The sequence below is a fragment of the Cnephaeus nilssonii genome (genome assembly GCF_951640355.1).
Source record: "Cnephaeus nilssonii genome assembly, chromosome: 5".
Classification (NCBI taxonomy): Eukaryota; Metazoa; Chordata; class Mammalia; order Chiroptera; family Vespertilionidae; genus Cnephaeus; species Cnephaeus nilssonii.
In genome coordinates, this window is record NC_137076.1 from 87,794,951 (window position 1) to 87,820,850 (window position 25,900).

Here is a 25,900-nt window from a genome sequence, read left to right on the forward strand (position 1 = left end):
GCAGTTTTTGAGAGTAACTGGAAGTAGTTCCATACAGCTGCTCAATTTCAGCCTAACAGGGAATGATCCTTTCAAGCTTCCCCCAGATGAGATAACTGAAGTTGGAGAACTGAGATTTGGAATGAAAACAGACACAAACCCCTTTTAAACCCAACTACGATTCTTGTCACCTTCAGCCAAGATGATGCTTCAGTCTTTTTCACGCTTTTGACAGAATAAGGCATAAGCTGCAGATTCCACCCTGTCCTCTTTTCACTACCAATGGATGAGCCAATCCTCTCCGTTTTTGTCTAAATTTCCTTCCAAAGGGCACTTCCAATTTTGTCCATCCCTTTAATGGCCCTGCAGTTATTCTCTTCCTGACATTTTCAGTCCTATCCTTAGTTCAGATTTTTCATCTGCTGCTCTCACCTCTGTCTAGATTTCTAACCTACTCTTTCCAAAAGCCTAAACAACTTCAAGACTGAGTTGGCTGTCCTTGCTAGGTGCTCCAATAGAATCCTAATACTTCCTCCTTTGCAATGTTTATACTGTGGTATAAAATTGCTCTCTTTTCTACACCGTAAACTGTTAGGATGAGATTGTTTTGATCACTTCTGAGTTCCCTATAGCTGGCACAGCTCCAGACAGCCCAAAGGTACACTGTGATGCCAAAGCAGCTCAGTTCATTTCTTCAAACTCTTCTGCATATATTTACCTATGAAAAAGACATGCTTGGGAGTGCTAAATGACTAAGTAAAACAGAAAATCCTAAATTTAAATAACTATAACATATACTCTGGGTGGCCACCTCACTAGGAAGAATGTGGACCTACTGGTCTAATAAGACTTTCTCCACATCCATTTTATTCTTCCATTCATTCAGAAATCACCCAATGTATCAGGTGCTCTGACTCTACTCTTGGGGTAGTACGGACACCAATCAACTCATCACTGCTCCCAATACTTAAAGCAACCAATATTACAAACATTTCTTCATTATTCTGATTGTACATTAGAGACAACAGGAGTACCTCAAAAAACCTCTTCAAGGGATCTGGTTAGACAAAGGTAAAAGGTAGACTGAACCCATTCACCCCCCCCCCGCCCCGCTGGAAAGGAGCACTGAACCCATTCACCCCCCGCCCCCGCCCCCCCGGCTGGAAAGGAGCACTGAACCCATTCACCCCCCCCGGCTGGAAAGGAGCACTGAACCCATTCACCTCACCGGGCTGGAAAGGAGCAGACACCAAACCAAAAAAATTAAGTGGGAATTGTCAGGTCTCTTAAACTTGCTGAATCTGTAGTACCACAGAATTCCGGTCACTGTGAGTCCACAGTGTCAATCAAAATAAAAGGCATTTGATCAACAACTTGAAACGTGTTTTACAGTTACTCTAATAGTTCTGATACTGCTCAATATTTTCATTACATTTTTGCATATACAGTATCATTTCCGAAAACAATCGTTTTACTTCAATTATATACTGGTTAATGATTAAATACAGAATGCATAGCCTGATTAAACTTATACTTGATTCACCATCTCTAGCCTTTCCAGATAAAAAGTAGACTAAAAAGTTTGTCATTATTAAATATATTCTAAGGAGGAAGTGGAAAAATTTGTTTTGGGAGTTAATCCCCAAAATGTTGTGAGCAATAGAAATGTGATTAAAGAAAAGTAGTCTCACGAGTCTATTTTAAAGGGGAGAGCACATCTGAGATACACCACAGACTGCTGAAATGCAGCTGAGCTGAAGCATCTAGGCCACCCCTTCTTGAAATTCTCATGGTTCACTCTAGACAAGTTAAGAACTTATTGATAGCTGGTTCGGCAAACATCAGGGAAAACTAGCTCATTGGCTCGGGTTCTAAAATCCTTGTTTGTTCTCTTTTATTATAATGAAATTAAGTTTGTAATTGTTACAGTATACTCTGCTTAAAACATTAAACAGTACTGCAAGGACTGGTAGAGATTAAAATATCTCTTAATATTTGCTGATAAATTATAATAAAAGCAACCCCCCAAGATTCTACTTGTAGGCCTTAGGAGTATGAGCACAACCATATGGGAGGAGATAACCAGTCTCTCCCTTCATATATATTTTTTTATTTTCTTGTTATACCTTCCCAAAACAGAGACATTCAACAGTAGTTAGAATGGCCATCTCCCAACATTAAAAAAAAACCTGTACACCCCCCCGCCTCCCCCCTCCATAATGGGTGAACAAAGTAAATAGTAGTAACCTAGAGTTCAGCTGAGCGAGCCATTGTGGAGCCTTAAGTGGTGAGTCTTCCAATTTCAGAGTGATGTGTCTTCAACTTGTATCATCAGTTTAGTGGAAAAACATAATTTAATTTTGGTGAAATGAGATTCATCTCCCAACAGGATTAGTAAACAGCATTCACTGAGTTTCACATTCTTCTTTTGTGAACTGTGAAGAAAATGAATGGTAGCTAGAAGATCAATGGGATTCCAGCTCCAGCTGCAGATGGAATGACGATATACCAGGACAAAAACACCTATATTTTGATTTACAAAGCTAACAGCAGTTATAAATCTGCAACTTAATTACAGACCAACTACACCACAACCTTTTCAAATGGCAAAAATACAAAAAAGTGTTACAAAAATATTTCAGAAAAAGTGCATAGTCTAAGTGCATAGTAAATAAAAGCACTGAAAAATATCTTGCTAGAGGGAGTTCAGCTTGGAAAAGTTATTACCAAAGCTAAACATTTTTATTTTACACAAGCTATACTCAAAAATAGCTTTATGAGACTGATTTCTGGCTAAAAGTTTCAAAGGGTTTATTAGTCAAGAAACAAATACCTTAACTGATAGAAAAGAAGCGAAGCTGCCTACCCCACAAGTTCATACTCAGGATTTCTGCAGTGTGATGGTGCTAATATATCCTTTAATAGCAGAATTATTGCTAAAGTAGTTTTCAAATAAAAAAGAAAAATTAAGCTTGACACAATCTGACCAAACTAGTGTCAATTTACAATTTCAAGATTATTTTACAAAACAACTACATTTTTTTACACAATAGGCTCCTGGCAGCATTTTCAGACGAAAGTACTTTTAAATTTATTCTGACATGCTCTAAATGAATAAATTACAGTTAAAAAAAACTGTCAACAAATCTTTCTTTCTCTTGGGTCAGAAAAAGAAGAGCGGCATATAAGATTGAGGGAAGTGCAGAAAAACTACAGAAAAAGAACGGGTTAGGGAGGGTCAGTGATCACATTAATCTCACATGATATGATGTTCTCCAAGGTTAAGAATCAATCTGCTCAGAGCCAATTAACAAAAAATTTAAAGAAAAACTTCATTCTGCAGTTAAACCCTTTAACGCTTTCATTTATTTGGAATCAGTCCCGCTGTTCGTCTGAGGCGCTGGAGTTACAATAACCAAGTCCTAGCAGTGGTAGCTCTAGGTATTTGTGCCTGCAATTCATTTAAAAAAAAAGAACAATGCCTTTCTCCTCCAGACCAAAAAAGTTAATTTGAGTAACAGTTTTAACACTAAACCTAAAATGATTTGCAAAGGGGTTTTATGTAACAAGTGGCTTGAAGTAGTCTATTAAAAAATTGGGGAGGTTTTGATTTCATAGTGACTCAGCAAGGCATTTTTGTTGTTAAAAAAAACAACCCTCATTTCCTTACAGAAACAGTTTTTAGTTTTTAATGAACTTGTAAACAAAAAAGCTCCCATTTCAAAATAAAAACAAAATCCCAGATCATATAGATGTTTACAGTGATTACATTTATCTAAGCAACATACATACATATTCAGTTTTAAGATGTTAACTAAATTTCTGTGACAAATATGCTTTGTTTTTAATACCAAGAACATTATAGAGTTAATGCAGAGTCCTAAGGATAATCTAGTAGTCACTAAGTTTTTCTTAAGTCTTCACTTTAGATGCTGTTATTCCTAGCACAGGTAAGCAGGCAGTCTTTCATATGCTCAAACACTGGAATCTTTGGTTGCTACCATATCAGCTGGCTTGCAAACAAGAAGCCAACCATTTTAAGAATGTTTTAAGTGAACAACTTGCAAACCCCAGGGGTGGATAAACCCTAAGAATGCACAATTGTGAGCATTTACAACCATCACAACTGTGGCTGAAGACTGTTCATGCCGTTCTTCTGAAATGAGATCTCAAAGCAGTATAGTTCAAAGAAAAAGATTTTAACAAAAAATTGGCATATGCACAATTTCTCCACCAATTTGTGGTGTCAACCATTTAGTTAACTTTTCCACTTGAAAAAATGCAATAGAAAACTGGACACCATGTTTCACTATCTCAGTTAATATTCACAATTACAGCGGCTACAACTCGGGACACAGCATCACCAATGCTGCCCAGAGCCAGTTTATACTGAAATTAAGTTCTTTACACCAAGTAAATGGTTGTCCACAACCACTGGCTAGTGTACATATGAACTAAAATTTCTAGATTTTGGGAGAAACAAACGCTGCTCCGATCATCTGCACTGCTTCTTCTGTTCCTTGATTCATGCTTAGAAACCTGTTAAAAAAAATAAAAAACAGGAATAAAAGGTTAAAATTCCAAGTTAAAAAAACCTCTTAAGCCACACCCAAATTAAGGAAATTAGGTAGATCTGAGCCAATGATTACTTTAGAATTGTGACTGTTGATTTTTATCTATTTAAAAATCATGAGCTCTTTTTAAAAACAAAATAAAACAGAAAAACAAGAAACATTTTTGTTCCTGATACTTCTAGGTAGGAATAGTGTGCAGTGACTTAAAGCCTCCCAATCAGCATACAATCCTCAAGCTAGAGAAATAATGGTAATTCCTATAAGCCCCTGTTTTTTTAAATTTGTGTTTCTAGTACCTAGAACATATTATGTTTACAACTATTTGTCAAATAGATAAAAAACAGATTGCTCTAACAAACGGAAAGTATAGTTTTAATCATACTATGTATGAGTAGGATTTTTCTGCACATTATTTCTGATACAAATAAGAAACAATAAGTTTTAATAAATGTATTCAAGGCATAATTATTTGAGTTATTCCACTGAACACAAAACTGATTATGGTTTTTTTTTAAAGAAACCTCAGACTCTAAAAATTTTTTTTATCTCCATCAGTTGCATTAAAAAGGCTAGGTTTTGTCTCTGATTTGAAAAAGTAGGCCAGTTGCTCTTTTGGCTTTATTTACTTCTCATGACTTCCCACCCTGCAAACACTCCCCTCTCAGCCACACTTAGACTCTAGGCCAGTGGCCCACATGTTTGACATGCTTGCTGGGCTTCCATGTAAAGGCATGTTACCCTGATAGCCAGCTCTATTTGATCTCTCACTTTCTTAGCACAAACCATGCTTCTGTCAATCACAAACTGCTCCTTTTTTGAAATATTCTCTCACTTGCTAACTAGGAGTTTGTTTTTTATCTGAAGCCAGAAAGTCATCTTCATTCATTTAACAAATATATTGTGCTAAGCCCCGAGGACAAGATGTCAGTGCTACACTTCCTTGTCTCTCCATAGTGCCTTAACACAAGGCTAGGATCAGAACAGATCTTTATTGCCTATCCCAAGTACTATGTTCATATACCAAATGCCAAAAATAAAAGATAAGGAACTTTCTGAAAATGTACTTTACCAAAAGGAATATCATTATCTGGCATATATTATTGATAGGATTAGCAAGGTAAACCATTAAAAAAAAGCTATCAAATCAAACCTGATTTTAAAAATCTGACCATATTCTGTAATCTAATCCCAATTTTAAAATAGAGTATTTTAAAGCAAATTAATACTATGTATGGATTAGCAAAATAAAATGACCTTTTTTGTGATGAGCATTTGATTTAAAGTACTGCAATTATTGTTAAATGCCATAAAAAAAGTTTTCACAACTATGAAAATTGTTGGGTTTTCTTTTATCATAGCTTGCTTACATAATTATATGGAATAATTACTATGTTGAATATCCAAACAGCTTTAAATGGAAACCATAGTCACTAACAAACTAAAAAGGAAATATGTTACATTGGAGGCAAAATATGAAAAAAAACTTGTCTTTAACAGGGATAAAAATTATATCTAGGTAAGAATTTTATCTGTTCATCTTTTAATCTGATTTGAAGAACTGCTGGGTCAATTAATGATTACAATTGTTACGGATTGGTTAAAGGCTAGCCTAACAATATTCCTGATACAATACAGCAGTCAAATCCAGATTTAACTCTTCAGGTTAGCCGGTAGTAGGTGGGACACTCCGCCCAGAGATCAATGTTTCTCCAGTGAATTGTCCTAAGATGTTACTACAGTTTGTTCAGAAAAAAAAAAAAAATCTCAATAGGAGCATCCAGGAGGTATCCGACATTCCAACTTCAAGTACTAAGCATTCTTTTCCCCAGTGTGCTTGGTTTTGATCTTGTAGTTTAGGTGGCGTCTCCAGGCTTCTCAAAGTCCAAACCCATCTTCACTGCAACAACAGTTAAAATAAAAAATGGGTGCCTTTGTTCCTAAAATAAGAGGGGAAAGAAAAGTTAAAACAGGTTTGGAGGGTTAATGTGACAGATTCAAGAGTTAATAGCTATAATTAAGTTTCTTTTCAAATCTGCGAAAGAAAAAATATTTATTTTTATATAACTAAACAGGAGATTCTACCCCTTAATATGAAAAGTATTTATCTGCTCCTATTTGTGAATTAAATTCAGATGTCCCTGAATATTTTTTATAGACCCACAAACTAGTTCAAAGGAATTTTTATGATATTATAGTAAGGCTTAAAGTTTATGATGGGCTTTTAAAATTTAAAATCCTTTCACAGTATGACATTAACTTTAAAAATTTTTTAAATATAATATTCATATTCATCACTAAGCAATGTCATTTATATTAATTAACTTTTCCTATAACGTGCTTATGTGGTTTTCTTTTTTTGGTCACACAGAAATAAGCGGACAGAATGTGAAGCAGATTGGCAGTATAAAAGTTAAAGAAGAAAAACAAAAAACCTATAGTAACTCTCCCTTCTCCACAGAAAAGCATTATATTAGGAAAGATAAAGGAAAAAGATTTTATTTTTATCACTGCAAATAAGATAAATGACAACTTAAGTATACCAGGTATACATCATCCCTAAACTGCATTAAAAAACAGACTGATGATCTGATTTCTTGTCTTCCCTGTCACAGAATTCATTCTGCTACAGATTTCTGAGTTTGCAGAATTTTAAAATACCTGTTACAATTGATTCCTTCCCCAAATGGTAGATGGTCTGCATTATACGCCACTGAGTCACAGTGACACTGTACTCTTCTGGGTCTTCTGAACCACTGTATCATCCAGACAATCTGACAGGTTGCAAAGTTTGACAGGTCCAGCAAGCCTTGAAGATGTGGGCTTCAAATCATCACCAATCAACTCTTGCACACTCATCTTCATTTCCTGTTCATTTGCATTAGTTCTCTTCTCTCCAGGTTTATTGTTCCACAGTGAAAAAAGCTGACAAAAATTTCAGCAAGCAGATGCAGCTCCCTGGTACTTCCTTGAACTGAGTGTATTCAGAGCACACCACTCGCTCCAGATATTTCAAGGTCTTCCCCTGTGATTTGGGTTACGTTGCTAAGTGACCAGCCACGTTCCTAGCAGCAATTGGTGAAGTCAGAAAAAGTTAAGCTAGACATAAATGGTAGGTGAAGCCCAGTAAATACTGGAAGGTAATTCAAGGAAGACCATAGATATGGTAGGATAATGTGATGGAAAACCATTTCTAATCTTTTGAATGCCAACAATTTGACATCCAGGTGCTTATGACAAAACTATGCTTAGTACTGATGGCTGGAGTAGTGAACTGACTGATAGATGGGTTAAGGTGATAAGAACAGTAGACTTATGTGAGGATCAACCTTTGATTTACTTCCTTCTGAAATTCTCCCATCTCTGCCCTTAACTAAAGAAATGAGCAACTTAATTGGACTGGTAATATCTTACAAATATTTCCTTTTCCTTTACTTTTTAAATGTCTTGAAAAGTACTTGGAAGTGTATTAGAAGTGAATCTTTTCTTTTTCTCTTTAACATGTATAAAAACAATAATTACAATCATGTGATATCTGAGCACTGAAAACTAGTACAGAGCACAGTAGGCATTAGGAGAAACACCTTGTTTCTTATATCATTCTTTTGATGGGCTTTGGAATGGAACATTTCAAAAGATCTTTTCTTTAACAAAGTGATTAGGATAGAAGCCTATTACATATAATAAACCTTTCTTAGCTGAATTTAGACTTTTAAAAGTCTGGACATTTTTAAGTGAATTGCTAAAACAAGTCGTTATAGCTTTCTATGAAGAAACATTAGATATAGATTTTTCAAAAATAAAAATAATCACATAAAATATACTAGTGAATGCCACCATTTGGGGGGTTTTTCCAGGAATACATATTCCTGTGATACAAAGCTTTACTTGCTGAAGATTCATTTAAGAAACTGAATTCTCTGATGTAAGAAACTCTGAAAATATAACTCCGTGCACAACAAATAGACAAGATGTATTTTAAAAGCACCTTCTAGCCCTGGCCAGTGTGGTTCAGTTGGTTGGAACATCATCCCATGCACGGAAGGGTCTCGGGTTTGATTTCCTGTCGGGGCACATAACCTAGGTTGCAGGTTCAATCCCTGGTTAGGGCGCGTGATGAGGCAGCCAATTGATGTTTCTTTCTCACTCTTCCCCCAACTAGAGATGGAATCAGGAATAAGTAATCCAGACCGACTTTCAAACTCCATACTTCAACAATTTAATGGATGGATGACCCAGAAATGGCTGGGGTAAAGGTTAGGGGAATTGGCTCCCTTTACTCATTTCATGTCACCTTCAAACCCATTAAAACGCTGTTTTGTGTAAAATTTGCTGGGGCACTAAGTTCTATATCCAAAATAAATGTTTTCAAGAAGTCAAAGATCAAAAAGAATTTTGTTGTTTGTATTCTGTGGAATGACACATTTTAGTTGCAAGCAACTAAATATTTTGCTTGGAGTCAAATTATACCGCATGGACATTCATCTCTGAAAGTAGTCAATGACATGTAATGTGTTTTAAGCAAAGTCCATTTTAATGTAACAATTCGTATAACCTCTGTGTCGTAATGCTATAAGATTTTTATAAGATTTTTAAATTGCATTTTATAAAAAATAGCTACGTACAAAGTAAGGATTAAACTTAAGTTTAATTTTTTTCCCAAGGAAACATACTAACTCAGTGGATCCAACTGCTCATCTTTAAGACCTGGATAGGGCAGGGCAGGACAAAAATTTTACTTGTTTATTGAGTAAGAAACAGAGTAAACTAACAATGAAACTAGCTCAAAATAAGGTATAATTCTTTCTGAAGGCTGCTGAATGCCTGAAGTGAAATGTTCTAGGTCAGCTGAGATTTCAATCTAATTTTAGTTCTAGAAACTGCAAATCATGATGATCCTATTATCCCAGCTAGCTTTAGGCAAAAATTGGTTTCATTTTGTGAGAAAAAGCAAATATACCATAGGTGTCAGATATAACAACGTCTCAGTTTAGAGACTCTAAGTTCTTCTACATTCTTGGTGCTATGATTAGTTTTACAATGATTAAAACACTCAAAAGGGGCAATTAAGTCCCAACTGAGATGCACAGGCAGAACACTGGACAAGCATTAGTGTTTGCTATCCTGAGCTGAAATTTCATCGTCTAAGAATCCTCACTACATTAAAACTTCAACTGTGAATCTTGCCCAATATGGAAGCATCTCAACTTCATTCCTAATAGATGAGCTGCTGGGATGAGGATGACATCAGTTAATTATACTTCTTAAAGTATCCTCAGATTAGAGCCTACTTTTATATTACAAAATAGTTTTAACACAACACTAAAAATATGGATCAAAGAAGACCAAGTTCAGACTAGAGCAGTCATTCAGAAATTAAATAATTAAAGCTCCCAAACCAAACTTTACCTGCCCACTACTTCTAGAAAGTAGGCAGGTGTTAGGAGGTAAGCCCCAGAAAGGTGGGGAAAAAAACAAACAAAAAATATGAAACACAGGAGTCGAACTGTATGACAACAGCAATAAGAAATGGAGCTGTACCCTAACAGTTCTACTCCTATAGCACCAAGAGTGCTGGAGAAAGACAGAAAGAAAACAGACTAGCAGTTCAATGGCATTTGCCCCAGTTTTTTTGTTTTTGTTTTTTTTCCAATTTGTAAGGCCTAACTGCAGAATTCAATTCCACATCGGACTCCTAGATGCTGAATATTAGCATGATTTAAAAAAATAAAGCCAAAAGCAAAAGATCATTTGAAAATTAAATAACATATGTAGGTAAATATTAGCTAAGAGATTTATGTGTCGAGCTTTTCAGTTATTTGAGCATATAAGAGCTTAAACTAGATGCTCTACAACTGAGAAGATAGACACTTTGGGGGCAATGCCAAACTCAGACTCACCTCTTGAAATCAGATCGTGTTCACAATATTCCATTTTAAATGCTAAAGCATTAACATGCAGAAAAAGTTCTTAACACTGTTAGTCTGAAAGAAAGTCAAGACATCATGGCTAACCAGCTTCATTATTAAAAATCAACAAGTGTTAGGTCTAGGATTTTGGATTTATTGACTATACCATATTCCCAACACCAAATGTTTATTTTGGAAAGAGTTAATGAATGAGTAAAAAAGATGCAGTTGTTAAAAATGACCCAAAATCCCAAGAGGAAATGATATAATATACACACATATATGTATATACAAATACATATACATGTATATATGAACAAGGACATTTGGGTTTAAAGTTAGTAGTCAAATTTTCCAAGGACGTTTTTTTTTGTGTTTTTTTTTTTAAACAAAGCCAAATTTTTATGTATTTTAAAACCACCTCCTCGATCTAACACTGTTAGAAATGAATGAATTACCCAATTTTGTGTTCAATTTTTTTCCCTGTAACGTCACTTGGTTCTTGGCTACTAACCTTTCATGTTACTCTTGGTTTTGTCAGTTTGCTTGCCTGTGGGGGTTTGGGCCTGCTGACCCTGCCCACTTGAAGAGGCTGCCTGCTGTGCTGCTTTCTGCTTTAACATTGTCCAATCAAATGTGTAGTCATATTGGTGGTTCAGGGTTCTGAAAAATATAAAATTATATGTTAATCCTTCAATAAGACTCTAGTTTAATACACAACTGAACTTTCAAGACAGCATTTTTTTTTAAGGAAATGAATATTTTCTCTTAAGAGTGATAACTTCGAAAAGATTTCTTTCCCTATTGATTTTTTTAACCATTCAACTAATTAATTCTCACTTTATACATGTCATGATAAAGTGGGAGGAAAATGATGTCACCACATTTGGTCTGCTATATTTGATAATAAATCCTCTACCCTTAAAAAAAAAATAAGCTGCCTTTAAACTTTCTTAAAAGGGGCAAGAGGGTGGGAATGGAAGGCAGCATAAATAGCAAAAACACTGTCAATTATTTTGGGGGGGATAATCATAACAAGGGGGTACTGCTGAAAACAAATAGGATAGGAATGGGTCTCCAAGTTTGTGAGAGAGATAACTATGCTGGTGGCTTGGGAAGACTCTTCTGGGGTTAGAGGATTACCTCCAATTCTTATTATATCCAACCCCGTGTACTGTATCTCTCCCCTCCCCTCTTCAAGACCAATTCTGGGGTTGCATCAAGAGAACCCTAGAGTTTGGCCTGCCTCCACACTATCAAATACTTTATGATTGATATTTTAATTGCTTTTCATTTTGGTATTGAATAAGGTCCTGTACCAAAGTTGGAGACTTCCATGGGCCACCAATGACACTTAGATGTAATGTAAAATGCAATTATTGTGGAAAAGTTTGATTCTACTTTGAGCCTGATTCAACCGCTTATCCATCCCAAACTAAAATAATTTCAAGTACATTAATACTATAAGTGGTAAAAAAAGCCAAACAAAATCAATTTCTTAAAATTTTACTCATGTTGGCTGGGCCCACTTTAATTTTCCACTTGTCAGAATAGATATGTTGAGTAAATTTAACTAATCCCCCTTCACTGGACTTTAGAGTCTTAAACACCTTAAAAACGGACCTGAAAAGAATGCGGAATAGCTGCCTCAGATACATGTAATCTGGGGCTTCCTCAAAGCGCAGCCCACGACAATAGTTTAAGTACATGGCAAATTCTGCAGGAAACCCCTGTAAGTTCAAGAGTAAAACACAAAGTTATAAAACAAACAAACTTATTTCAAGATAGAAAAATAAATGCATTTAAATACAAGCAAAATATGTATTTGAGGAGGGGGTTTATTACTTTACTGGATGATCTGAAAGTAAAATAACTGACTTGGTATCCTCATAAACTTAACAAAAGTTCACAATCTTGACCACCTTATTATTACTTTATCATTTAATACTGGTAGAGAAATATTTTCCCCATTAACATTATATTGCAAGCATCCTTTTGTTATTTCCAACTGCTTCATAAACCTCTGAGTTGGCTGCATAACAATCAACCTTACGAATACATCATAATTAACTTGTACTCTTTAACTAGACATTTAGGGGAGCCCAACTTTTTTTTATAAACAATACTAATAATCACATCTGTGGGCATAAACTTTTTCCATGTTCAATTTCCTAAGGAAGATTCTCAAAGATGTTTATAAACATTTTAAGGCTGTAGATATTAGTCATCAAAAGTATTCTGCCACCAGGAATGTAAATGTGCGAAGCATTAAAATAACAAAAATCCCCTACATCTCCTCTCCTTCAGTAAATGTGAAAGTGAAGGGAGGTAAGTTAAAAGTCTCTTCGCACAACCTTACGATTTCAATGAATTTCTCACATCTACAACAAGGCAGGATAGAATGGATTTATTTGCAACATTTATTTTTATTGATTGTATTGATATAAACAGTTTTAAGTTTTACAAAGTATTCTTATGCTACTTTATTTTCTAGGGTGAACATCTGAAAATAAAGTCATGAATATATTATACATCTTTGTTTTTTAAACTCTTAACCAGATTTAAAACATTCTCACTATTTTATGGTAATACCTAATACTTCTGTGTTTACTACACCCTGAATCAACTGTATGTGGCTAATCCAAACAAGATAGTCATAGCCCACAATTTCTACATCAAAATTAAGATGTAGTCCACACGTAGAGACTATTATAATCCTTTCTCTTCCAGAAAAATAACTGACTTTTCTAATGAGCCAAATGAATCTTTCTGTTCCATGGAAATGTAGTCTATAGAAAATATCTTTTGCTTCTTGAAGCATATAGGCTTTAAAGTTATTTGGGTGAATTATAACATAAAAACGTTTTACTTATTAACCTAAAATATATTTCATAATTTGAAAAAATGAATCCCAAGGTGTCTCAGAAAAGATCATAGTCTCCCACTCCATTAGCTCCTTTATTATAAACTAGAGGCCAGGTGCACCACATTCGTGCACTGTGTGTGTATGTGTGTGTGTGTGTGTGTGTGTGTCCGTGTCCCTCAGCCTGTCTGGGAGCCCTCGTGCTGCTGCGGAGGCAGGCTGCTGTGCTCACCAGCCGTAACCATCAGCTGGCTTGTGGCTTAGCAGTGCTCTAACTGCGGGAGCGCACTGACCACCAGGTGGAAGCTCTTGCGTTGAGTGCCTGCCTCCTGGTGGTCAGTGTGTGTCATAGTGACCGGTTGTTCCGCCTTTCAGTCGATTTGCATATTACCCTTTTACTATATAGGGTATGTATAAAAGGGGAAAGCAAATTTGTGAATGGGGAGACACATAAAGATATCACCAATTACTCCCTCCAGAGTACTATTTCAACTCATGCTGATTTCTACTTTCTATCACCCAATTATGTAATTACATACTATTTTCTCATTATTTTAGGTATTCAATAGCCTAAAAGACAACCATGTGGTCTTCTTTCTGTGGGAAACCATGGCTAACATGGTTTTCCACAGAACATCTTTCCATTCTAAACTCACGTGCTTCTCTACAAAGTCTGAGATTTCAGAGAAATAAGCCTGATTCATTTATATTGTCACACATGTGGTATTTTATATTGTTCTGATCTGCTAGCCTTTGTTTCCCTACTCCTTTTGTACCAACTGTTGATGTCCTTTTTTTATTTAGAATATTTTTAAATGTAATTTTTCTCATAAATTAGTGAGGCTCTATTAGAAAAGTTTGCCGCTCTCTTATTTTCCCTATAATTTTTAACAGATGACAGAGCTCAAAGAAACCAGAAACAGTAAAAAAAACAACAACAACAAAAAAAAAACACTTAATGGCAAATGGCTAGCTCCTAAAAGGATGTTTAAGTTCCAAAGCTGGCAAGTAAAGTGTTTAATGGCAAATGGCTAGCTCCTAAAAGGATGTTTAAGTTCCAAAGCTGGCAAGTAAAGTGTTTATTTTTTTCTTTCTTTTTTTTTTTTATTAAAAAAAAATATATTTTATTGTTTTTTTACAGAGAGGAAGGGAGAGTTAGTTAGAAACATCAGTGAGAGAGAAACATCGACCAGCTGCCTCCTGCATACCCCCCACTGGGGATGTGCCCGCAACCAAGGTACATGCCCCTGACCGAATCGAACCTGGGACCCTTCAGTCCGCAGGCCAACGCTCCATCCTCTGAGCCAAACCAGTTAGGGCTAAAGTGTTTCTTTTTGTTCTTGGATCATTTATATTAAAAACAAAATCGAACATGCACACCTACCTTACATAAAACTTCCACAGGAGTGGACATCTTCTTTTCACTAATTTTTTCATATTTTTGTTTCTTTGTTGCAGCCTGTGGAAAAGAATCAAACCACACAGACATGTTCAGTACTACTGAGATCCTTGATAGTTTAACATACTAGACATAAATGTAAACTTAAGATTCAAGAGATCATAACCTAGATTTAAAAAAAACCCCAAAGTACAACATATTTAAGTCCCCTCCCCCCTCCAAATTGTTAATTTCTATATGAGTTTCTATTTCAATAACATTTTTAGCTATTAAGAGAGGGTGAGTCTAATAGGAACATGAAGGTATATATGATTTAAATAAAACATGGGTGGTCAAATTTGAAATTTCCTTAATCCATTGTCAACACAAGAGCAAAGATATAAGCAAATCAACACAAAAAAATGAGCCCATCATTTAGTGACATTAATATCTTATGTCACCCGGCCAGTGTAACTCAGTGGTTGAGCATCGAACCAGGAACCAAGAGGCCATAGGTTCAATTCCCGGTCAGGGCACATGCCCGGGTTGCAGGCTCTATTCCCTGTGGGAGGTGTGCAGGGGGCAGCCGATCAATGATGTTTCTCTCTCATTGATGTTTCTATCCCTCTATCCCTCTCCCTTACTCTTAAAAAGAAGAAAAAAAAGCAATAAAAAATATATAAAAGTAACTGGTGTTAAGTCACAATACTTTTCCAATGAAAAATATTAATAATCAATAAAGCTACTCACACATAAACACAAAACAATTTCCTAGTCTCAGAGATAACTTAAAAAAAAATACAGAAACCATTTTCCTTTAAAGGATGAATAAAATATTAACATAGCCATTCAATTCTAAGACAGAGATTTATCATTAATACACACAAAAGAAATGTTAGGATAATTAAATAATACAGCTAGTATTACTGGCTAAACCAGTTTTACTGTACACAAAAGTATAATGGCAACACATCAAAATGAGAACGTCTCCACCTAATTTTTTAGCCCACGTTAACTTCTATCCAGATAAAGCTTCTGGTTGCCAATGGGTACCTGGCTTCCTGTCTCCCAAAAAATTGTTCTTCAGGTGTGAATGTGGGATTCTATTAGCTTATTCTTACTGAAATGATCAGATTTTATTTCCCAATAAAAAGTAAAAATAAAGTAATTCCATTTTAGAACACCTCATATTTGAAAGAGACTTAAAGATCACCCCCAATATTATTTTTATTCTTAAAACAAGAGGGGAATAAAAGGGAAATATGTGTAATACTTTCAACAATAAAGATAAATTAAAAATAAAAAACTGGTCATTTGAGTCTGGTTTACCTTTAATCCTTGCCATGGCAGGCTGGTTCTATTAAAATACATCAAAACATATCCTAATGATTCCATGTCATCCCGGCGACTAGAAAAGAAAATGTAAATGTATAAGCTGAAATTATTATGAAAAACATGTGAAAGAAAGCCAGGTACACATAAGAATTTTGTCAAGTGAGGAGAGAGCAATTTGGTGTCTTGTACAAGAAGGTACATAGTTAAGGTAATAAAAAAGTTCACTAATGGGTTACTTCTAAATAAAACTCATAGAATCCCCAATTATAAAACCTAACATTGCCTTGCAACTTAATTTTTAGAGAAGAGCAAAAAGGATTTAGCTAAACAACTTTCCAAACCAAAGAGCAGGACGCCTGTTAAGTTTTGCAGAACCTCATAACTATCGAGGCTGAAATAAATTAACAATGTAAACCTAATTAAACATCTATACGATCTCTCTCTCTCTCTCTCTCTCTCTCCCCTTAAACAACACAGGTTTGAAATGCAAGGCTCCACTTATATGCAGACTTTTTTCAACTGACCACATTCAACAGAACAGACCCAGAGTAGTTCAAACCTGACTTGTTCAAGGGTCAACTATCACATACATACATACATACATACATACATACATACATACATAATACATACATATATTCAGACAGATCTATATATTTAAGAACTGGTAATACTCTGACCTATAGAAAATGTGAAATCAGTTTAACCCAGGGTATTCAGATATTCATGGATATTTTCTAAAGTTGGTTTAAGGAGCAAAAGATGATTTATAAAAGAAGGAGAACATGAATACCTAGAACTCAAGCAAAGAAACAACAGAGATTATGAAGATTTATTCAAACTAGATGCTATTAATTTATGTTATGAAAGAGTAGGACAGAAGATAATCCACCAACCCCTGGTTCGTTAGTACTCAGATAACATTTTCCTTGTAAAAATAACCTACAGTCTTCCTCCAAACTTAACTTGCATCACTACAATATAAAAGCCCAAGATCAGCATTAAGAAAATGAGTACTATCTTCAGCTGCAAATATAAACGTCTTGATAAAATTGCATTTATGCATATAACTTTTTATCATGCAATATTTTTCTTCCCAAGGGATGAATTTGAACAAAGAAAACAAAAAGGCCTCATTTAATTGGCTTTTCTGCACTGGCTAAAGCAGCAAATAAAAGGATTAATAAGCACCCTTCAAATCCTCAGCCAAGAGACATCTTTAGATAATATAAGAAAATAAGTGAAATACTTAAAAAAAACATTAATGGCCTTTGCTATGAATTTTATTAACACATTCAAATGTCAAACTCACCTCTGTTCAATACCAAGATGTGCATTGATGCTAGCATATCGGGCAGTGCCAGTGAGATTTTTATCTTCTCTGTATGGTATGTGTTGCCTTGTCCTGTTGTCTCTGTACTTTTTGGCCAAACCAAAATCAATAAGGAATAACTTTAAAAGAAAATAAAAAGACATTATTAGGTTTCCACCTTGTTTAATTAAACTACTTTTTATTCATTAAATGGCATCTACTTTCTTTGTTCAAATACATCAAAGTATCATAAGTAGAACAGATAATGAACAAACTTAACACTCCAATAAGCTTTTATTAGTCCTCATCAATAAATTAAGTTTGAAAAAAAAACAAACAGTTAGGTCAAGTGTTTGATTCTGTCAACTGAACAATTTCACAGGCTCAGTTCATTCCACACCCAAAAGCCTGTGTGCTGTGTGCCATAATGGAACCCGATATCCAGTTACTATTGGTAAACAAGACAGCTCTCAAAGTTTGATATTGACAAGAAAAAACAAGATTTTTTATTAACAAAAAATAAGCATTTTTTAAACAAGCATGCATTACATTCTACTACGTGAAGGGACATTTATGCATGTGATCAGGTTAAACTTCTAGAAACTATAACAAGTTGACCTAAAATGTTTAAAAAGTACTTAATATCAAGGTGGCTTACAATGAGCAGTTTAGATAACCTAACCAAACACCAAACTAATATTGTATTATAAAATAAAGTTTAGTGCTCTCTCATATATATGGTACAAAGAGATTAAGATACTCATTTATAATGTTGATTTTTTAAGTAATTCGAGTTTACTCCCCATAATTAAAACCTTTAAAAGAGCCCTAGCCGGTTTGGCTCAGTGGACAGAGCATCGGCCTGCAAACTGAAGGGTCCAGGGCTCGATTCCAGTTGAGGGCACGTGCCCGGGTTGCGGGCTCAGACCCCGGTGGGGAGTGTGCAGGAGGCGGCCAGTCGGTGATTCTCTCTCATCATTGATGTTTCTGTCTCTCTCCCTCTCCCTTCCTCTCTGAAATCAATAAAAAGATATATTAAAAAAAACCCCACACCTTTAAAAACAAAACTATTTTTATAAAAAAATCCAAATATGTTCACATTTACCTAGCTTCTAAAGCAAAATAAACAATATTTACTTAAAAGTGTAGTTTTTATCATAAAATCACATTAAGATTATTAAGGAAAGCAAGCCTACATGCCCTTACACTAACATAGCCCTAGACTGTTATTCTTCACTAGTTATGCCTCAATTTTGTAGTTCTTTCCATTAGGCTGACACTGGGGTTCCTTCTGTCCCAGTTTATAATTTGTTAAATGCTGGAAAACCTGATTACCGAGTCTGTTAGGGTTTGTGTCAGAAAATAAAGCAAGTTATTGATTTAAATGAAAAAGATCTTACCAAGTGTGTCTCTTAGGAGGATGAAAAATACCTATTTCAGGCAGGCACTGTTAACCTAGTCTCAGCTTTAAGCTGGATCAAAAAGACAATGAGGTTTGAGCTTCTGTAACTATGTTAACAATATTTATTTGATTTACTACTATAAAAAAATGAAGATTAAAATTTTTTAGTAAAATGTAATTGAATAAAGAAAGCTCTCTTACAAAAATACTAACCTAAGCAACTGAGTTATAGAAATATGAAGTGTTATAAAACACACACAAAAACTCATGCTGTTTGTCTTGTTATGAGTATCAGTTTAGTACACAAGTATCAAAATGAGCAAAATATTTCTCTTAGGCAAAACAGAAATTATGACTTAAGCTCCGGAGATTCACACTGAAAATCAATCAAGGGAAAAATAAACACAAAAGGACATCCAGCCTCAAGGTATTTAAAAAATATCCCTAAGAATTATGTGGATTTTGAATAAAAAATAATTAGGACATAGAATCTCCTCTAAGGGCTATTTTCCAGGATTTCTTCGTTCATTACTTCAAAGTAGAGAAAATAGGAACATCTCTGACATGATTATGTCTGATAGCTTCATTCCTGTCTAAATCGACAATCAGAAGCTCCATTTGCAATTCAATAACCAGACACTTTCTCACAACTAAAAAGACTGCTTTATAAACTGTTCACTAGAGTATTTTTCCTTCCACAACTATAAAGGATGAAATGTAATGAAGAAAACAAAAAAACATTCAAACACTATCTTCTTAAACATCTCAATCATTGGTATCAAAACAAAATACTACAAAGCAAATCAATTTAAAAATTTCTCTTATAAAATCTAAGTCAGGAAAAGTAATGTCACTGCCAAACAAAGGTATCCTATTTTAAGAGCAAACAATTGAAAAACTAAAATTTAAAAAAAAATTTTAAATTTCTTGGTAATTCATCATTTTCTGGGACCTATTAAGCATCTTTAGTAGCTCTCTATGCTTTGAATTTAAAAATGAATGTAAACATATAATGGAAGTATATACATGAAACCACGATTCCAAGGATACAAAAAGCCGCAGATATGTAAAGATAGAACAAACAAGGAAGTCATTATTTAGTAAGTCATAAGATAATGCATTTTTATAGGTTTATATGTGCAAAGAGAGGCCTAATCTCTTTGGTGAGTCCAGCATATTTTCTGTGGGTTTTAAAGATATGTATATTCTAAGTAAAATTTTTGCCTGTCTTAAAGAATACAGCACGATTCTTCAAAGGCATGTGGAAATGAGTTAATGTTGGATATACTGGGATAACTATTCAGTAGAGGTGTATTTTCTTCAGAAACACTACTGCCAATTTTAGTTTTTAGTATTTGCAACAATTTCTCCTAATCAGGGTCACATTACCCTGCCCTTCCAAAAGACTTAACAAAGTCACTTTTCCTCACAACCCAGCTAACCTATAGCGAATATAAACAATTCAAAAAAATTTAATGGAAATTATTAAATAATTATGGTACAAAATATAAGTAAAATGTGTGAATTAATGAATAAGTAAAAAAGGAGAACCAAAATTGCTTTACAATGTGCCTTATACACTTACAACACTTCCCTCTTTCCCCAACCAAACCTAGTCACCACAGATGGTACTACTTCTTTGTCCATGAATAAAAATAAATGTAAATTTATGAAACCTTTGTAACATCAGGAGAAGGTGGTCCCTAAAATAATGCTGGGTAATATGGACAAAAATTAAACATCACTCAGATGATGCATGTGATAATTAAGGAACTACAACACATGCTCACATATAAAATACAATTTTCTTTTTAAAATTACTCATGGCAATACTTCCTTCTCAGTTATCTTAAATTGATAAAGACCCATTTGCTCTGGAGCTTCAAAATTTATCTACCTAAATTTTATGATTAAAAAAACTATTATTTAAAAAGAAAAAACCCCACCTCTTGCCCCTTGTTTGTCTGAAAATTCATCCAGTAAGAAAGCTATCTAATGTCTACAAATGTAAAAGATTGTGAAGAGTTCTGCTTACGTTTTAAAAATAGTTAGTAAATTATGAGGGTGTTTATCTAGCCTGCCAAACACTAAATCATCAGATTATACTTTCATTTAATTTGTGTTATTAATGGCAATTGTTTAATTATGTTATTGTTATATTGTTAGAATGCAATGTCTTCTATTTCCAGAGCATTTGTTCTGAGGTAAATCAATTATAGAAACTCTAGAACTGAAATCTGACCTACACTTACCTGAAGGTCACTAGGAAAGGAGAAGAGAGTTAAGGCATAATATATTCACCATACAGTACTGATGTATTTCATGCACTGAGTTATGCAACTCCAAATACATTTTTAAACTAAAAAGTCTATCTCAAGTTTATCACTAAGTAAAGAATTTCCATAGTAGACTAACATATCATTTTCTCATATGGATGTTAGAGATCTAAACACAATCCTGTTTTCATTAGGTTTTTTCTAAACTTTAGAAGTTTAAGCGACAGCCACAAAGAAACATCTTAGTAATGTTATGTTTGCCAAGTATGTCTGAATAATGCCAACGTAAGAGGTGCTTGAGAAAGATCTACATTCTCCAGAATTAAAATAAAACAAAAATAATCAAAATAAAACAATAAAAAAAGAAAAGCACATGAATTTGGGATTGAGTTTGGAATAGGAGACAGTTTCAGACCTGGTTTAATCCTGAGAAAGATGGGTCCTGAGAAGTACTAACAGTCATGCTTCTTTTCCTCTTCCCCACTGGAGATTCTAAACACTAAACAGACAATAGAGGGTGGCAGTGCATCAAACAGTATTGCTTACATTGCAACAATGGCCGGCGCAGACAGGCAACACCGAGGCATTAGAGAAAGAACAGGGTAGCCAAATGCCATCCTTCTTCCACCAAGCACTGAGCTTCTCAGTTTTCCAAATAAGAATCACATGCTCAAGAACATTTGAATTCTGGAAAATACTCAGGTTCTTAATGCCGCTATAATGTGTCACTGCCTGAAACAGGGATAGCAATGGTGACATTTGGCTCTTTAATTTTTTAATCAAAAATGGGGAATTTGGATTTGTAATCTTTAGAACCATAATCTGCCCTTCTCTCCCCAAAAATTATACGGGGGGTGAGGGGGGGGGGAATCTTCAGTAAGGAAGAGGTAGAAGGCATTTAGTCACCTTAAAAAATTTATTTTCATAAGCATGCAGGGCTGATTACTGGAAGAGATGAGCAAATTCACTAAGATTGGAGTGGCCACTCCTAAACATCAAATTCAGAACAATTTTCAAAATAATAAATTTTACTTGAAAAGTCAACCTCAAAAGCCCCCCAAAACTATGTTTTCCAATTAATAGAAAACTACTGGAACAAGCTGACCAAAGAATCCAGTCTCATACAACTGGCATTTTTCAAACTACAATACAGAAAACACTAAAAACCAACTACATAAACAAAACACTAGTCTAAAATGTTCAAGAACATTTAGAATTTGAGTCTTAGCTAAGTTAAAACACTGTGCTTCTACCCTAGGGGCTCTCTGAATCTGTGTAACAGCAAGTAGCTCCACAGTATCCTATTTAATATCTCTAAAGAGGACACAAAATCCTAAAGATTTTCATCGGGCAATTTGGACTTTCTAACACAACTGTGTGATTAACAAGCTATTTTATAGGGGGGGAGGGAGGAAGCAAAGAGGAATTATCTAGATCATAATTTTGTTTAAGGCAAAAACCATGTCCTTCAATGTCAATACGGATCACATGAGGATAACAGATCTTAGATTGGGGGGTGTGGGGGGTGGGGAATGGGAAGGAGAGGGCTGGGAAATGCCCCAAAGATTAGGGTCAAACTGACAAAATTGCTCCCAAATTAAGACCAGTAAATTCTTTCAATTATATAACCAGGTTTGGCAATAACAATCAAGAACCTGGATGCTTCAAAGAGAGAAGCAACATAATATTTAAAAAAAAAAAAAAAAAAAAAGATGATGCAATTTGGGAATGGCAAGGTAAGTTATATATAGATTTAAATACCTTTATTTTTTAAATATTTAACTCAGCTTCCAACAAAAAAAATTTAATTTCCTAAAACTTGGTCAGACCAGCATTAATAATGTCTCACACATTAACAAATAACACCAGTTCTAATGGTAATAGCTCCAAGTTGGCATTCATACAGGCAAACAAAGGTAAACATATATAGCTAGACCTAAAACACCAAACATTTCCTAATGATTTAATAAATCAAATGGGAATCTTCCTTCCAAAAACATAACAAAACATAAAAAACAAAAAGCCCCCAAGTTGTCCTGAAGTTGAGAATTTCTATCAGATCATTAGATCACAATAATGCTTAGTGTATTGCCAATGCTGCCTGTCTGCCCGAGCTCAACATTGAATCAATTGATAAATAAAGCAATTCACTCAATACACTAATAATTGCAGAAAAAGTTAACACAATTTAGTTTCTAACTTCAATCATGCGTCACTAGCTAAAACCCAATCATCCCAAAAAGTTCAACCGCCCTGAGACACCAATGAACACTAATTTTGTTGTATGAATATTCATTCCACTTAATATTTTCCTTTGAAAGGGGGAGAAAGGATAGAGAACCCACCCAACTTGGCACCCAAAAAAATGTCAACTACTTTTGAAGCAGGCCCAAAAGTTATCCTTTTGAATACAGAAGTCCAAGGACTGAAGAATGCTCATTATCAACCCATGCTCAGTCAGCAAATGTCAACACTATGGTTTCCATGCTGGCACAAGCACATATGAATACAAAATAGCTAAAACTGTTCAATAGTTCAGTAACAGATGATTACATTTCATTATAAAGCCCTTGGGAATTTTATATTTTATATAGATAACTAACCTTGGTTGGGTAAGTTGGAGATTTATTTCAAGTTACTAAGTTAATAAGAGTTAGCTGATATTCTTCTAGTACAATATTTTAAAGCAATTATCAACAGCAAATTAAATTTACTATAACTTTTTAAAAAACGCAAGTTTACCAAAGCAATTCTTCGAGTTTTTACTCTGTGTTCTTTCATGCAAAGAACATTTGACTAACCTTATTACAGTGACGCCCAATACCCATTAGGAAGTTATCTGGTTTAATGTCTCTGTGTATAAAATTCTTTGTATGCACATATTCAATTCTACTGATCATCTGGGGAAAGAAAAAGGAAAGAGAAAATTGAGTCGAACGATTTGAATTAAACGATGAAAGCTATAAATTGTGATTGTTTTAAACTGAAATAGAAGCACTTTATTAATTTTATTTTTGTTTGCTTATTTATTTTTAACTACACATATCCAAAACATTCCTGGAAGTTGGTAGCATACAAAATAAGCATATGACTTTATATAAAGGAAGACATATACATGCTAAATTTCCTTTTTTTTAAAACATTTTTGGACCCCCCCCCCCATTTTTTTCTCCACACTAATATAATCATATTCAAAATCTGAATTGTTAACATGCCATTCTGACAAGTTTTTCTTGAAAATTCTATCAAGTCAAATGGTATAGGTCTTAGCATTCTTTAATCGCTACAAATATTCTATGGTATAGATGAAATTTTCCCCCATCATCCCCAACTCACAGTATTGCTAGTTTCCAGTAAGCAATAATGCTATTAATAAACTTAAATATCCTACCTACTAGTGCTTTTATTTCTATGGGCTATAAGTCCCACACAATTTCAGAGAGTTGCTGGGTTAAAGGGTATTTTTCATTTTGATAGGTACCTTTTAAAATAGGTTATTAACAATTCATTTTTTAACTAGGAGTATATGAGAGTATTTTTTTTCCCCACTAGTAAAGTGATTTTTAGTTCTTTCTAAATTTTGCAACTTTGACAATTATTCCCTAACACTTAGTTTGGAAATCTGTTCATTTGTACCGATCATTTCAATTTACTATTCTATAAACTATCAATATATATTTTTTGTCCATTATTCTTTTCACTTGTTCTTTTCTTGTCAATTTTTCAAAAATTCTTTGTATACAATAATCTTTTATCTGTAATTTATTATGTGAATAGATTTACATTTTTAAAAACCTGTCTTTTAACTATTTATGATATCTCTTCTAAAATAGTTTTAACTTCAAATGATCAAATATGTCTACCTATTCTGTAAGAGATACTTAGAAATAGTTTTATTTGACAATGTTTGCCATAGCCAGACTGCCAACATTACCTTTCTTCCCATGTTCTTGCTCTTCTCAGTAGTACGTGTCAAGATTATATATTTTTTTTACTTGCCCTCATTTTCCTGAGTTTTTATTACTATGAATATAAAGATTCTAAAATTGTTTACCTTGACAAATATCTTTTGAAGCCAAATCTGTAATCTCTGGCTTACACTGTTTATACCCTCAAGGAAGTAGATATATGCAATGTCCAAGTACCACCTTGTTCATTAAGGAAATAAACAAACCATTTGGCTCACTTACTGTACACATTCGTCCTAGCTAAATAATACCCTTCATTAAACTGTGACTATTAACTCACTGGGAAAACACTGGGGAAAAGACAATGGTACAAACTTTAGACTAATTCGAGTGTTGCCTATCATCAAGACTTAGCTGTTACCTGCTAAAACAAATGCTTTCCTGCATCCTGAATTATTCTTTATCCTTCGCAACCAGTGTACCCAGAATATACTTTTATCACAGAACCTAGAACATTGTATTTTTCCATTTTTTTCTAATATTAGTAAACTCTAAGCTCCTTGAAGGAACTAGTTATGTTTCTTCATACCTCCCCCTCCCCCCAGTGCTAATTACAGTAGCAGGCCCTAAAATGTTTCCTTATTAATGCCTATGTGTTACTGAGGCTACAGAATATAAAACTTTTATTAGGATTCACTTACATGTTAGTTCAAGCATATTAAAAGGTATTAATGTTTGAGCCCATAATATGCCACAAATAGAACACAATACTTTAAAAATATGTTAAACTTGGGGAATATCAGGCACTGATTACAAAAAAAGTGAGCACTACTTTCTAATCCTTTGAATGTATTTTTTCCTAAAAATCTACCTCAAATGCTAGTTCTGTTTATCATCTCATTTTACTTTCTTATGATATCTGATCTAAATTTTTAAAATGTTTTTCTCTTCCACAGCAATTTTACAC

At 34.4% G+C, this 25,900-nt stretch overlaps 1 protein-coding gene across 7 annotated transcripts in view; it reads right to left on the reverse strand.

The window, feature by feature from the left end:
• Nucleotides 1-2,065: 2,065 nt before the first annotated feature.
• CSNK1A1 (casein kinase 1 alpha 1) overlaps nucleotides 2,066-25,900 on the reverse strand; it is a gene marked incomplete at its 3' end in the record, with an annotated part of 39,965 nt that continues 16,130 nt past the window's right edge. The window contains exons 4-12 of one of the 7 annotated variants that reach the window (XR_013813604.1): nucleotides 23,827-23,925; nucleotides 21,441-21,524; nucleotides 17,348-17,487; nucleotides 16,030-16,108; nucleotides 14,707-14,781; nucleotides 12,083-12,189; nucleotides 10,974-11,122; nucleotides 7,212-7,615; nucleotides 4,541-6,490 (exon numbers count right to left, since the gene is read on the reverse strand). Coding sequence is in view for 4 of the 7 variants with exons in the window: in XM_079772837.1 (XP_079628963.1) it covers nucleotides 7,596-7,615; nucleotides 10,974-11,122; nucleotides 12,083-12,189; nucleotides 14,707-14,781; nucleotides 16,030-16,108; nucleotides 17,348-17,487; nucleotides 21,441-21,524; nucleotides 23,827-23,925 (753 nt within the window). Of the gene's footprint in view, nucleotides 4,519-4,540; nucleotides 6,491-7,210; nucleotides 7,616-10,968; nucleotides 11,123-12,082; nucleotides 12,190-14,706; nucleotides 14,782-16,029; nucleotides 16,109-17,347; nucleotides 17,488-21,440; nucleotides 21,525-23,826; nucleotides 23,926-25,900 lie in introns of those variants that run through there. The other 6 variants (XR_013813605.1, XM_079772838.1, XM_079772839.1 and 3 more) reach the window with 6 other exon arrangements.